This window comes from Lissotriton helveticus, chromosome 1_1 (genome assembly GCF_964261635.1).
Source record: "Lissotriton helveticus chromosome 1_1, aLisHel1.1, whole genome shotgun sequence".
Lineage (NCBI taxonomy): Eukaryota > Metazoa > Chordata > Amphibia > Caudata > Salamandridae > Lissotriton > Lissotriton helveticus.
The window spans coordinates 110,443,213-110,458,736 of NC_136057.1; the positions used below are offsets into that span (position 1 = coordinate 110,443,213).

Genomic DNA, 15,524 nt, shown 5'->3' on the forward strand with positions numbered 1-15,524 from the left:
GGAGCACGACGACGACAGGAAAGCCAGCACCAAGCAATTACAGGCGGAGGACCCGCAGCCTTTCAACGTCTCCGGACCTGGGGTGACAAGAAGGAACACATTGGTTTGGACAGGCCGGAAATCGTGGACACGTAATGTATACGGGGGCTATTGATACTGGTCCTACAGGGTCACTGAGGGATGGGTGGGTCTCAGAATGTATGGGGGTCCTGCGAGGGACAGATTTGAAGGCCCGAACATTATTTGCTGTTACTCCTGTACCGTACGGGCGGTGAGACCCCGGTTGAGTCTCTTGGAAGTACTCTTTCATAATGGGACGCTGCTCCAGATCAGGGCAAATGGTGGAGTACATAATGAACTGTAAGAGGGGGTCGGATGGGAGCCCCGGATGCTGGACTTGGTTGTACCACTCGCCCCTGAGTTTTTCGTTTTAAGGGCTACATGCACTCTGCTTGTAGGGGATGTCTGGCGCGGTTTGCCGGCGTAGCAGGGTAGCAAGGTGGGGGCTGATGATGGGGGGGAATGGGGGTTTTGTTCTAGTTCTTACTGTTTGTTTTTATGCTATATGTCTGTTATGACTCCATTGACACAATCGGCTGGCGGGTGGGAGGGGGGTGGAGGGGAGATTTGGTTGCTCACCCTTATACTTGGCGGGAACGATGGCTGGGTTACACATGACACGGACGCAACACATTGATATAGTATCCTGGAATGTGAACGGCCTGCAAAACAAGATCAAATGCACTGTGGTGCTTCAATACCTTCGCAGGCACGCCCCTGATGTCATACTCCTACAGGAGACGCATCTGTTGGGGAATCGCCGCAAGGCCCTAGACAGATTTGGTTACACCTGACGTGCCCACTCTGGCTTTACTACGGGCTCCAGGGGGGTAGGGATCCTCGTCAAAAACTCCCTGCCACTGGTCCTGGGGCGGTGTTGGTTGGATCCCCTGGGTCGCTTTGTGGCATTGTCTGCACAATGGGAGGGCCGAACTCTGAACCTATGCTCACTTTACATTCCTCCAAAACTCCACACGACTACTCTCCCCGATATTGGAAAGATGCTGTAGGAAATGCCCACGGGGACACTGATCCTGGAAGGGGATATGAACGACGTGATGGCTAGGGAACTGGACCGGTTGCCGCCTCAACTGAGTAGGGGAGGGGCAAACCACCTTAGGGACTTTGCACAAGCGCAGGGTTTGGTGGATCTCTGGAGGACACATAACTCGCAGGCTAAACAACACACACATGTCTCCGCGGCCGATGGATCGTCCTCCAGGATCGATTACATATTCACACGGACAGACTGCATGAGCCTCTTTAGGGACGGACATCATAAAGCTAGAGGGATATCTGACCATTCACCGGTGGGGGTTCAGATGGTGGGTCCCAGGCGAGATTGGAGTGCCCCCCCCTTGGCTCGATACCTTTTTATTTAAGGACAGGGAGTTCCAGGAGAGCTTACGGGAGAGGGTAGATCATTATTTCGAGGACAATGTAGGGTCGGTGAGCTCCCCCGGGATAGTCTGGGAGGCGTACAAGACAGTGGCCAGGAATTTCGTGCAGCCCGAGGTTGGGAGACGGCACAAAGAAAAACATGCACAGGTGGAAAAACTAGAATTGGAGCTTCGTGCTCTGGAGGATAAGATGGGGCTTACCCAGGAACAGAGGCAGGACAGGCAGCATAAGGCACGATAAGGGACGTTCTGACGGAACAGGCACGATCACATGCACTTGCTACCCAGCGGAGGGTGTACGACTTGGGAGACAAGGCAAACAAAATGATCGCCTGGCTGGAGAAGAGAGGTCGGGAGCGCAGTTGGGTACCGGGAATAGAGCGACCGGACGGGTCGGTGAGCACCACGAGTGTGGCGATTGCGGAGGAATTCGCGCGCTATTATGAGGAGGTCTACCGATCTCAAACGGCTAGGGAGGAGCGGGAGTGTCGCGATTTCCTAGCACCATCGCGGCTGCCCATACTGGAGTCTGCTGACAGGGATATTCTGGAAGCAGATATCACGGTAAAAGAAGTAGAGGAGGCCATGAGGGACATGCAGGCGAGAAAGGCCCCGGGACCCAATGGGTTCCCAGCAAATGGGGTGTAGGCCTATGTATGAATTGCCCGTTTTGTGTAACCCAAGTGGAATCCATTGGCCATGTTCTTTTTATATGTCCAGTATACCGGAATGTAAGGCTTAAATGGCTAAAGCCGATTTTCCAGACATTGGGGGTTTATACTGGTATCGAAGCTATACGGATTTTAAAAACAGATGAGAAAGAGCTAACCATAATTGCCGTTTTCAAATTTTTACATGGCATGTGGATAAATCGTGCTCATGGAATGAAAAATAGGATGTAATAACCTGATTATTAATTTGACTATTCACTGATGATTTTATGGACATAATTGTTTTTTAAATGAAGTGTTTTAACAAATTATTTATTAAGGTACAAATGAACTATGTAACCTTGGTTATCTCTATGGGCCTTTTGTATTTTGTATTCCGTAAAAATGAAATGAAGTATATTTACTGTTTTAAATTGTACATGTCTTTTATGATTATGAGATCGAATAAAGACTACTTTGACTTTGAGTAAGAAAGATAAGGACGCTCCGGACCTAGAGGAGCAATGAGGTGATGGTAACATCAGAGCTGCCCCCAACTCTCCTGCTAAGTTGGGGATATGAGATCACCGTGTGGCACTGAGCTAAGGGCACTGCAAACAATGTAAGCACTCCATGGTTTTATCCTCTGCTGAGAGACGACTGTGAAAGTGTTCACCTGGTGGGGGAGGAGAAGATTGAACCTTCTTATGCAGCTACACGGATGGATTATTGGTGAAATGGTACGGAACATGTAGATGCTGAGCATGGACATACTTGCGTGCAATGGAGACGGGGAGGCGGGGATAGAGCTCCTCTGAAGGGAGAGGACTCGATTATCCAAACTGGCCCTTGATGTTCTTAACGCTTAGCTAACAAGTGGAACCAAGCAATGTTGTTTGTGCACACAAAGTTAAGGCCCCTTGAGAGATAGCGTCTAAATGAAGGCTGGGATTAGGGAAGAGTGAAGACGAAGCAACACCCGCCTTCATGTGTGCACCACCTTGTATAGTTTACAGTACTTTTAAGTTACCGGGAGGGACATTTGGTGGGTGGGGTTCGCAGAGATGCTATGCAAAGTTTGGGAATGTATAGCGTGGGTAGGATCCATAACGGGGTTGTTATTGTCTATTTAGTTTTGTTAGGTAGAAGAGTGTATGTTGACAATGTGGCTACTCGTAACTGCACAGCACACAAAGCATGAGATCATGGAAGATACAAGAAAAGGAATGATTGATCCACACACAAAGCCGCAGATTTGGGTTGAACGACCATCGGAGAATACGGAAGGTGATAGAATATCTCAAACGCTACAGTGTACAGTGTAGATGGAGCAATATTACAGGAGACGCACCGGGCCCCCAACAGTGATGAATTGACGCAACATAGATTGCAAAGTCAATCAATCAATCAATCAATCAAAATACTTTATTCAGCTTTTGTATAAAAAACATAAAAGTCCAAGTTATATTGTAGCGGACGGATTCCGTGATCAATGGTTATAATTCATTATAAAGTAGATTTTAAAAAAGTACATAAAAACGTATCTACATCACATATAAAAATCAAGAATGATCACACTTTCAGGACTACATCATATATGAAATTTAGTCGCAGCTAGATCTAAGCCTAACTGTCACCTTTAAAAAGCTAAGAACGTGCCATAAAGTGGACCCCGAAAGCATGGCTAAAAAGGTAAAATCAGGGCGCACTTGTAAAGTTAGCATGTTTTAAAACGGGGATTACAAACATCTCCCTAGGCACCTCATAATAACTACAAAACATTCAAAAATGAGTCATATCCTGAGGGGATTTGCCATCGCAACCACATGGCATCAGAGTCTCGCCTTTTCTACTCTCCCGCGGGTGGGAAAGGAGAAGGTGAAATAACTCAAAACGTAATCTTGATAACCTCCTCGCTGCTGGCGTCGGCCAATGGCCGTCGAGCACACTACCTTCGTAGTGCTGCGCACATCCGTTGCCTGCCGCGGCCCCACGCACTGCGCTAAACCGCTGCAGAATTGCAGCTGCGGTTAAGCAGCTAATAAAAAACGGTTATCCGTTTTGGGAAGCCCTAGGAGGTACGGTTCTCTTGTGGGTACGTCTTAAGAATAATATATTTACGTACACTGGGCTTCATTAACTCACGCTCTTTCCTGTTCACCAGCCGCTGTCTAAAAAATGTCTCCTTGGCCCAAAGAAGATCTTTTCTTTCTTTGAATTCGGATTACTATAGAGATCCGCCCTACCAAGAGTCCTATATCCATCCCGGGTGTATTTTAACCAAGGAATGTAGTGGGCATGGTCCAGAGCCATACAAACCCTTAGGATCTCTCTATTTAGGGCGGTACCCTTGTTCAACTAGACTTTGAGCCAATGAGAAAGGGGGCGAAACGAGAACATGTCAATTTATTGCATCTGGATTTACATGCTAGAGGGGTTCTTTTCTGGGCTGACAATAAGGCAGGTGGGACGATAAAAAAATGTACGTATTGATCCAAGCAGTAGATTTGTGGTGACCCGTTGTTATAAGGAAGGCTTAGCAGTCCTGTTGGTTGGACTCTACGGCATTGTTCCTGTGTCTTAGTAAGCATGTAAGGTAGCGCAGATGGTTAACGCATCCACTGCGGACATCTGCAGCATGCATAGCACACACTTGAAGCCTTTTAGGTGCAACACGTCCTCGACCCTTCTTGTGTGAAGGCGTCCCCGCCCTATGATGGGGAATGCTATACAACATGTGGAGTGGAGTATAATGGACATGTGTGGATATTGTTAAAAGGGTTGATGCGTGTGTGTGTCTGTTTTCTGTTTCCAAAACACTTGCAGGTATAATCCTTGTGCTGTTCATCCCACTAAAATCTAACTTTGCCGTTGTATTTAGGAAGCAAACTGTGTTGTTAAATGAAACATACAGGAAACTTGTTTTAGGTAGAATGAAGTCCTGCATGAACCAAGAAGAGGTAGACGAAGGGTTCCTGCTGCTCAGGCGTCGGCACTGCAGTGACTCGTAATAATGATAATTTTTATCTGAGCATGGTCCTGAGAGATCGACTCTCCTTCCAAAGCGTACAGCCCTCCATCAGTGCTAGCAGGAACGTCCTGCTCGGGTTTATGCATATTTGTGGAAAGACCAGGATGCCATGAGCTCAGGGGCAAGCAAAGGAAATCATCTATTTGACTATTGTTGGGCTGCTAATATACAGTAATTTAAAAGGTTCTACGGGCCCCTCACAGCCCTGGGCCCTGTGTCACTGCACCTGCTGCACCAATGGTAAAGTGCACAAAGGCATAAAGAGTCAGCAAGCACCAGCAGGAGTGTGTGATGGATGGACCAAGTACAGCAGGGGCAGATTCTGGCCCGTTTCTGGAGATTTCAGCCGTGGCTAAGTCTCTGCCACCAGCCGGAATCACCGGCCCGAGTGCGGACATAAAGTTAGTATTCGTAAATCCATTCTGTGAATATCAAAAGTAGTAAGTTTAGGATATTGTCTGAAGTTAGTTCTGTGAATCAGGCCCATTATCTCCAAGCCTAAGGCTGAAAGAGACATCTTTAATCATGAGAGCACAAATAAATGAATGATTGCAGTGATGAATTATGTTAGACCTGACCTCATTGGCGTGGGTCCCCTTACATCCTTCTCCCATAAACCCCCGTTTAGGCCCCATTCTCCCTGCTAAAACTCCCTCATGCTCCACCCCAGAACACTGTGTGAGGCCTCATGCTAGTAAGTTAACCCCTGTCCCCACAGATTTATCCGACCCCGGGGAAGCAACCGAAACTCCAGAGTAGCGTCCCCATCCCAAGGGACCCTGAGACCCACAACCAGCAAAGACCCATAGCACCCCCCAGTTTAGGACAAGCCCGGTCCTGTAGGATCCCTGACTCCCTACCCCCAACACTAAACTATGGGAGCCCGAAACCTCCTGCCAAGTGATCTCCCCGCCTGGTGTTAGCCTGCAGGCGCTAAGTGAGGTGGGTGGAGTAGTTTTGGCAAAACGTCCTGTCTCCCACGAGGCCGGCTCCACTCCCCGCTGGTTGTCTGATGACCCTGCCACCAACGTGAGGAAAGCGAGGTGCTAGCTGGCAGGAAGCCGGGACAATCAGGACGAGAACCCCCAGGAACCACCTGGCCCGATCAAAGCACTTCAAAGAGGGGGAGGCCCTATAACTGAAGGCCCTTCCCCACTGGCTGCAGCTGTCTTTTCGGAACCTGGAGAGCCCTGCTGACCTCGTCGCGGCTCGGTTGCCTCGGACCCCCAGAGCCCTGCTGACGTTGTCGCGGCTCTGCAACTCGGACCCCCATAGCCCTACTGACGTTGTCGCGGCTCTGCCACTTGAACCCCCCAGAGTCCTGCTGACTTCGTCGCGGCTCTCCCTTGTGAGTACGGCTCGTACCCGTGCCCGCACCTGCTGGTGCGCCTCATGGATTCGCAGCCGCCGGTACGCTCTGTACCCCTGCACACACCCGCCGGTGCGCAACCGTGATTTCCATCTTGTGAGTACGGCCGTACTCGTGCCCGCACCCGCTGGTGCGCCTCGTGGATTCGCAGCCGCCGGTACGCTCTGTACCCCTGCACGCACCCGAAGGTGCGCAACTGTGATTTTCAGCTTGCGAGTACGGTTCGTACTCTTGGTCGCACCCGCTGGTGCGCCTCCGTGATCCGCATCCTGCAAGTACGGTTCGTACTCGTGCCCGCACCCGCTGGTGCGCCTCCGTGATCCGCATCCTGCGAGTACGGTTCGTACTCTTGGTCGCACTCGCTGGTGCGCATCCGTGACCGTCACCCGGCAAGTACACCTCGGACTCCTGGACGCATCCGCCGGTACGCAGCGCGGCTGCCCAGTTACCCCGACCAAGGAGTGCGGGCTGTAGACTGGGTACGCCTCACGCGTGGGCACCTTGGTATCACGCGGCTCAAGGATTGGGAGCCGTACGCCTGATACGCCCGCAGCAGCCTTCCATCAATACCCCCGTGGTTCAAGGATTGAGAGCCAGTCGCCAGCCGGCCCCACCACTGCTAATCTTCACGGTCTTGCGAGACCGACCCGGGCGAGAGACTTTCGGCCCGTGAGTACTGAGAGCCTATCGCAGCTATATCCTGTTCAGACTATCCCCTGGATCCTTCGTGCCGAGGGATGCCCCCTTCCCTATCATGACAACGTAGTGTACTTGTGGACCTTTTAATCTCGATGACAACTGTTATATAAAGAACCTCTTTGACCTATAATTAACTGGTGTGTTGTTCTTCTGTGGTATAGTGGGATCTCTCTGTGTGCAACTATAAATGCCTAACCCTCACATGTGAGGGTCAGACCCCAAACGCTTGGCAAAGTTCCTGGGAGGGAGAGGCCCCTGTGTGGTCAGCAGTACCTATCGCTGCCACCCAGGGACCACCCTCTTCCAACAATTTTTTTTTTTTAACTAAGTGGCAGTGCTCAAGCCACCGCTGTTGCTGCACACGTGCAAAGCTGACGCGGCACCATTAGTTTAGTGCCCTATTGGCTAGTTCTGCTGCTGGGGGAATAAATCATTAGGGGCCACTTGTGCGAAGCATTTTTGCAGTCGGAAACGTCCAACCGCAAAAATGCTTTTTCAAATGTACCAAATACAAATTGTAATTCGGTAACACGCTACCTACTCGCAATTTACGTTTGTGATTTGGTATTTAAAAGGAGCGTGTTTACAGCATTTCTTCCAATTACTAAATCCAAATGGGCTGTATGAAAGTTTTGCGACCGAATTAAGGTCACATTTTACTGACTCCTTGAAGGAGGTGGTAACCCATTTACAAATAGATAGGGGTCCTTTGAAGAAAGGATAACAAATATTTTTAAGAGCAGGCAGCTGTCCCACGGACCCCACTGTCTACTCTTAAAAAATTAAACGAAAAAGCTTATTTTTTTTCTTTTTAAATGCATCCCATTATCCTTTAAGGAAAACGGGCTGCATTAAAAAAAAAAAACAGACTGCTTTACTAAAAACCAATCATAGACATGGCGGCCTGCTGTCCTCAGCAGGCTGCCATCTCTGTGATAGCTGTGATTCCTAATGGGTCTCAAATTGCGACCTACCACACTAATATGCACAGGGTAGGTCTATTTGTCACTCGCTAGCAATCGCTAATGACACTCAAAAGAGTTTGATACATTAGGATTTCCGATTTCCAAATTGCGACTCAGAGAGAATCACAATTAGGAAATCGGTATTCCTGATGCTAGTACATCCTGCCCTAAGTCTTGTTTTATTTTGGATTCTTCGAATGAGAAAAGCAAAAAAGGGCTGGGATGAAAAAAAGAAATTAAAAAATCAGTCTGGACACAATACTTACTTCTTACAAGAGGTAAATCAAGTTATACCTGGCGGCACTCAGAGATACGGGGCTGCTTGGTGGGTTTGCTGCTTTCCAGTTGGTTGCGGCAGCACTCTTCACTACCGAAGCCTGAGCGCTGTAGAGCTTACAGAGCGACACAAAAATAAATGTGCGCCCTATAGAAGGGGATCTTAAATTAACAGAATGCTGACTCAAACCCATTGCAATGCAAGATACAGCAGGATTAATTAGGAAAAGATGTCTGCATACATCTGCAATAAACACAGTTCAACTACTAACTCTTAAACATATGTGGGAAAAGGTATGATGGGAAGGGAAAAGAGCCCACGTTTTTTTCTGCAGCTCCAACGTTAATCAGGCACCACAAAGAGCGAGCAGCACCTGGGCTGAAGATGGAAGCAAGTCCGTTCTGCGAGGCGAGTACCTCTGTGGGCTGCAGAGGGGCTACGGGCTTCGATTTGTTGGGACTTTGGCATCTGCAAATAGGGGGCTGTGCTGAGAGCCCTAGCTTTGAGCTCAAAGTTGTTGTGACGTGTAAGTAGTAGTTTAGTATGGGTTTTGTAAGGCGGTGTGATAGCGTTGCGGCTGTGCCCTCATGTAATGGCGTGAGCGAGGTGGTAAATGAATCCTATATTCGGTTGGTACAATAGAATCAACTAGCAGTGAGAAAGACTCAGCACATTTATAAAGAAATAATTTGTAATTTGTAATTTGTAACTGGGTTTTGTATCGCGCCAGCTCACCGACAGGTCTCAAAGCGCTTCTGACCAAGTACAGCAACAAGAAACAAGATGAAAGTATAAGAGTGTCTGAAGCTAGTAGCCGATTACTGAGGTGTAAATGCGTCTTTGAAGAGTAGGGTCTTCAGGGACTTCCTAAAGTGGAGGAGGTTGGGTTCTCTACGAAGCGCCTCCGGTAGCTTGTTCCAGATGATCGGAGCCTGAACTGAAAAGGATCTGCCTCCTTTTGTTGCCAGCTTAAAGCGTGGGCAAGATAGCAAAAAAGAACCGGACGATCGCAGGGCGCGCTTAGGTTCGTATATTTCAAGCCTGTCTTTTATATAGGCTGGCGCCTGTCCGTGGATTGCTTTGTGGCAGATGCACATACTCTTGAATGCGACTCTTTGTACTATAGGCAGCCAATGTAGCCTATAAAGCAAGGGGGAGGCATGAGTCCGCCTCGGCACTCCGAATATCAAACGCGCTGCGTCATTCAGAATAACCTGAAGACGGTTGATGGAATTTTTTGGGAGGCCAAGGTATAACGCATTGCCGTAGTCAATTCTAGACACTATTGTGGCTGAGACAATGGTTCTAAGCATGTTCCTTGAGAGTAGGGGGACGAGCTTACGCAGTTGCCTGATCAAATTGGTACAAGAACCAACTACAGCGGACACTTGGTTAGTCATCGAGAGTTCCTGATCGATTTTCATACCGAGGCTCTTGACACTAGGGCACGGTTTTGGAGTAGGTCCAAGTTCTTGTGGCCAAAACAAATCATTCCAGGGGGAGGCGGAGGTTGAAACTACTAGAACCTCCGTTTTGTCTTGATTGATTTTCAATAGGTTGGACGACATCCAATTTACTGTAAAACGTAATATGTCTTGAGCCTTGGACTGAGCCGATAGTGTGTTGTCGATACTCAGCAGCAGCTGAGTATCATCGGCGTAGTTAAAAACTTTACAGTTCATGTTTGCCAGGGACTCTATCAATGGCTGTAGATAAAGATTAAATAAGAGTGGAGAAAGCGCAGAACCCTGCGGGACTCCACAAGCTAAGGTACCCACATCAGAGACCTGATCTGCTAGCTGGATCCTCTGCGTCCTCCCCGACAAGAAGGCTGTTAACCATTTGAGGGCTTGCTCTCCTATCCCAAAACTGGCCAATCTACCCAGAAGCAGTGCATGGCTGACAGTATCAAACGCCGCTGAAAGATCTAGTAATATCAGGGCGCTTGGCTTTTTACTGTCAGCCATGCATCTGAGCTCATCTAGTACAGACAGCATTACTAGTTCCGTGCTATGGTGGGCACGGAAACCAGCTTGCCGCTCCTGGAGGAGATGGTGAGATTCCAGGAGGGATGACAGGGATTTTAGCACATGCTGTTCTAGTACTTTTGCCAGAAATGGCAGCTGGGAGATTGGCCTGTAGTTCTTCAGGCTGGTTGGATCTGCCCCAGGCTTTTTTATCAGGGGTCTGACGCGTGCCTCTTTAAAGGAGGTAGGTAGGATGTGATTGGTTACCGATCATATCTCCTTACATTCTTGTACGGCTGCTCGCAATCACGCTTCACAGGTGACCAGAGCTGCAATTACAGAGCCCAGGTCTAGGCCGGAAAAATGACTCATCTTAATGATGCTGCCTCACTGGGGGCACATATGACTTGGCATGCTTGCGGCAGGGTCAGAAATGACTTCTCTAAATAAGTTTAGCACAGGCAAACAATTATGCACTGAGTGCTTGCCTTTTGAACACTTTTAACTGGGACTTAAACATCAGTATGCCGCACATCATGCCCTTAAATACCAAACAATGCTAATTAGTGCATGGACTTTAAAAAAAAAATAATCTGCAAGTGGCGGATTACGCCCGGAGAGCCACAGCTGCCTGTAAAGCCCTGCAGCCTCTCTCAGAAACTAGTGCAGCAAACGGCATGCGAAGAAGAAAGATGCTCCAAAACTTGTGACCCTCGGCAACCCGATACCTGCCGTTTAAGAGGCACGCTGCAACGTTCTCCCCTCTTCCGCTGTGGTATGTTGCTAGGCCCAAGATCTGCTCTTTGTGCTCCTTCACGCAAGAGATCTTTTTTTCCACGCTGCTCGCTAAAAGCTAAAGCAAGCAAGAGCTGCAAATGGTGCCTCAGTGATGTGTGAAGTGTATGCGCTTCGCAACGGAGTTTGTGCGCTCAGGGTTATTACACTAAATGCACGTACCCTACAGGGAACACTGGCCATTAGGAATTTATGACTATAAGCCCTCGCAAAGTTACAACATTCCAGTAAAACTTACTTTGGGGTAAGCAGGAAAAAATATTGTTACAGTGAAAATGCCTCTATCTTGTTTGTATTAATTGGTGTTGTAGACACGTTCGTTTTGAATGAAGTTTCTGGCATAAATTGTGCAGTGATAGGGTTCAGTTTAGTGGGTATTATTTGGTGCCGTTGCATATGTGCCTTTCGAGTAAAGCTCTTCTCACACCCAGTGCAGCGATGAGGCCTCTCACTGGAGTGTAAACCTCGGAGCCGTAGAAGATGTGCCTTACCAGTAAAGCTCTTCCCACACACAGTGCAGTGATAAGGCCTCTTTCCTGTGTGTGCACTTTGATGCCTTTGATCTGAGAAAAGCGCTTGGAAGACACTTCGCAGTGATAAGGTTTCTCTCCTGTGTGTTTGGTATTACGAGACTTGACTTTTGATTTAAGCTCTTCTCGTACACAGTGCAGTTAAAAGGCTTCTCTCATGTGTGTATGCTTTGATGCCGTACAAGGCCTCCGTTCTGGGAAAAGCTCTTTGAACACACAGTGCAGTGATAAAGTCTCCCTCAGGTGTGTATTAGTTCGTGCTTTAGTAGATGCACCTTTTGATTGAAGCTCTTCTCGTACACAGTGCAGCGAAAAGGCTTTTCTCCTCTACGTATGAGTTGATGCTCCTGAAGAACGTTCTTCCGAGTGAAGCTCTTTAATCATACAGAGCAGTGATAAGGCCTCTCTCCACTGTTTATTTATTTTAAAAGTTTTATACAGCACTGGCAAAACCCAGAGGTATCAGAGCGCTTTACATGTGGGTGTTCTTTGATGATGTACAAGGCTTCCCTTATAAGTAAAGCGCTGGGAACACACAGTGCAATGATAAGGTTTCTCTCCGGTGTGTTTTCTTTGGTGCTGTAGTAGATTTGCCTTTTGATTGAAGCTCTTCTCACACAAGGTGCAGTGATAAGGCTTTTCTCCTGTGTGTATGTGTTGATGCTCCTGAAGAACTTTCTTTCGAGTGAAGCTCTTTGCACATACAGAGCAGTGATAAGGCCTCTCTCCACTGTGTGTTCTTTGATGATGTACAAGGCTTCCCTTATAAGCAAAGCGCTTGGAACACACAGTGCAGTGATAAGGCTGCTCTCCTGTGTGTGTTCTTTGATGCAGCACAAGGGTTGTCCTTTGAGAAAAGCTCTTCTCACACACAGTGCAGCGATAAGGCTTTTCTCCTGTGTGTATGCGTTGATGCTCATGGAGAATTTGCTTTTGAGTGAAGCTCTTGGCACATACAGTACAGTGATAAGGTCTCTCTCTGGGGTGTACGCGTTGATGCCGTACAAGGCCTTTCTTATAAGCAAAGCACTTGGAACACACTGTGCAGTGATAAGGCCTCTCTCCTGTGTGTGTTCTTTGATGCTGTAAAAAAGTTGCCTTTTGAGTGAAACACTTTTTACACGTTTCACAGGGATATGGCCTGAGGCTGGTGTGTCCTTTTTTGTGCCTCACAAGAAGTGTCTCATTGATAAATCCTTTGTCACACACATTACAAGCAAAGCGTCTCTCCCTCATGTGCATTCTGCGCCATTTTCTTAAGTAGATATTGAGTTATATTCATCTTTCCTCCGGAACCTTTATGGCTTTCTTTCCCATTCATACTTTCCAGATGTGATTGTTGTGCTGCAAAATAGAAAAAACATTGACAGTTACACATGAAAAATATTTCTTGAAAAAGCTGAATTGTTATAATATGGAGATGTGAACAGTTACAATTCAAGGGAAAAAAAAAATTTCTAAGAAAAAGAGTCCTACTTCCCTTTGAGACACAAATGGTGGCTAGTCCTACACAAAGTGCGGTGACTTAGTTCTGCAGCAGGAGCATGCTGGGAAATCAAGTGAATCACAAGAACACTGTTGGACTTGGGGTTTCTGGTTGGCTAGGGTAGGCACCTAAGCCAGGCAGAATCCACCACTCTAGTCAGGGTAAGCCAGATACACACCCGAGATAACCTGCGCTCACCCTCTGGTAGCTTGGCGCAGAGCAGTCAGGCTAGTTTAAAGAGGCAATGTGCAGAGCATTGTGCAACACACTAGCGCAGCAACACAGTGGGTAAATAAAAAAGGGAATCCACGCAGGATTATGTAAAATAAATTCTATATTGTACATCACACAAGACCAAAATGACTTAAATCACACCGTTAGTGCAAATAATGCAGGTTTGACAGAGAAAAACACACATTACTATGAAAACATAGGTCACAGCGCACCTGCGCTCCTATTACACTTCATATGGTAACTATAGTGAACGTGGTTGAAGTGTTTGCATTTAGAAACCAAAGGTAGGGGACAGGAGCACCTACTAAACGCTAAACAGTAATTGAGCTTGAGTCTTCCAGCAGTTCTCCTCTATGGACGGCCCTGCGCCATTCTTGAGGTAATCTCCAGAGCAGAGACAATTCTGTACAAGAAATGCCCCTCACGCTCTTGCGAATTTGGAGTCCGTCAGGACGCTTGAATCGCATCTCTTTGCCCAAGGGAAACCAAGCCACCCGTGAAGGAGAGCAGGCGGCTTTACCACTCTTCTGGACCCAACCCGCCTCACAGTACCTTTGTGGGTGCAGGGTCACTGTCCTCAGGGCATCTGTTATGTTATGTTATGTTATGTTAGGGATTACTTGTATAGCGCCTATCACCGCCGGTCTCTAAGCGCTTACCAGAAAGAACATAACACACTAATGACCCTAGAACCTCAATTGTTTCGCCTCCTATGATGTCATAAAGGCCTTTCTAAAAAGATAAGTTTTTAGTTTCTTTCTGAAAGGTAGAAGCTGCGATTCCTCTTTCAGGGTGGATGGGAGCGCGTTCCACAATTGTGGAAGGAGCACAGACAAGGCCCTGCCTCCTTTGGTCATTAATTTGAACCTAGGTTGAAACAAGTTGGAAGTTGTTCCTGAGCGCAATGACCTCCCAGGAATGTACCTCTTTAAACGTTGCTTAATGTACTCTGGGGCTTTCCCAAAGAGTGCCTTATGGGCCACACAGAGACATTTGAACTGCACTCGGAACTTCACTGGGAGCCAATGCAGCTTCTGCAGCAGTGGGGTTACGTGCGAGTTTCTCGGCAAAGAATAGATCAACCTGGCTGCATCGTTTTGAATTACCTGCAGCTTCCTCAACAGCTTCTGTGGTAAGCCTAGGAATAAGGCATTCCCATAATCAAGCCTCGAGATAACTGTGGCAGATACGATCGATTGCAGGGTGGAGGCGGATAGAATGGGGACTAGCTTTCGCAATTGCCTCAACACACCAATGCAGGATCCGACCACAGCAGAAACTTGAGGGGCCATTGAGAGATCTGCATCGATCCTTAAGCCTAAGCTTTTTACCACAGGGCCAGGAGATGGAGTGGTTCCTAGCTCGGGGGGCCAGTACAGGTCACTCCAGGGATCCTCTTTGTTGCTAATCACCAGCACCTCCGTCTTGTCAGCATTTACTTTCAACAGATTGTTAGTCATCCAGTTGACTGTAAATGAGAGCAGATTCCTCACTGATTCCTGGGCCTCTTTGGTGTTATCCAGCCAGACTAAGAGCTGAGTATCATCTGCGTAATTGAAAATGTCGCAGTTCATACGCATGAGCTCCTCCACCAATGGTTGTAAATAGATGTTAAAAAGCAGGGGGGATAGCGCCGACCCCTGGGGCACTCCCCAGGTCACGTCGCGGATCTCAGACAATTGGGCTCCTAGCTGCACTCTCTGGGTTCGACCTGACAGGAAGGATTCTAGCCACTTTAGCACCTGGCCTGTGATCCCCAAATTCGCGACACGGTCTAGCAAGATGGTGTGGCTGACCGTGTCGAAGGCCGCCGAGAGGTCTAATAGAATCAAGGCACAGGGCTGTTTGTTATCTGCCCTGACTCTCAACTCATCGGCGACCGAGGCCATGACTAATTCTGTGCTGTGTTGGGGCCGGAACCCAGCCTGCCTGGTGTGAAGAAGATGGTGTTCTTCCAGATGGCCGGCTAGAGTGTTGAGAACATGCTTTTCTAGGATTTTGCTTAGAAAAGGCAACTGTGAGATGGGCCTATAATTTTTTAAGGCTGTCGTGTCCGTTCCT

General features: G+C 48.0%; 1 protein-coding gene across 1 annotated transcript in view; it reads right to left on the bottom strand.

Moving 5' to 3' along the window:
* LOC144759310 (uncharacterized) overlaps positions 1–15,524 on the bottom strand; it is a 90,095-nt gene that overhangs the window by 20,517 nt on the left and 54,054 nt on the right. Inside the window, 5 exon segments of the mRNA XM_078646477.1 lie at positions 11,482–11,769; positions 11,921–12,040; positions 12,276–12,716; positions 12,801–13,013; positions 13,015–13,087. Of these exon segments, the coding sequence (XP_078502603.1) occupies positions 11,482–11,769; positions 11,921–12,040; positions 12,276–12,716; positions 12,801–13,013; positions 13,015–13,087 (1,135 nt within the window).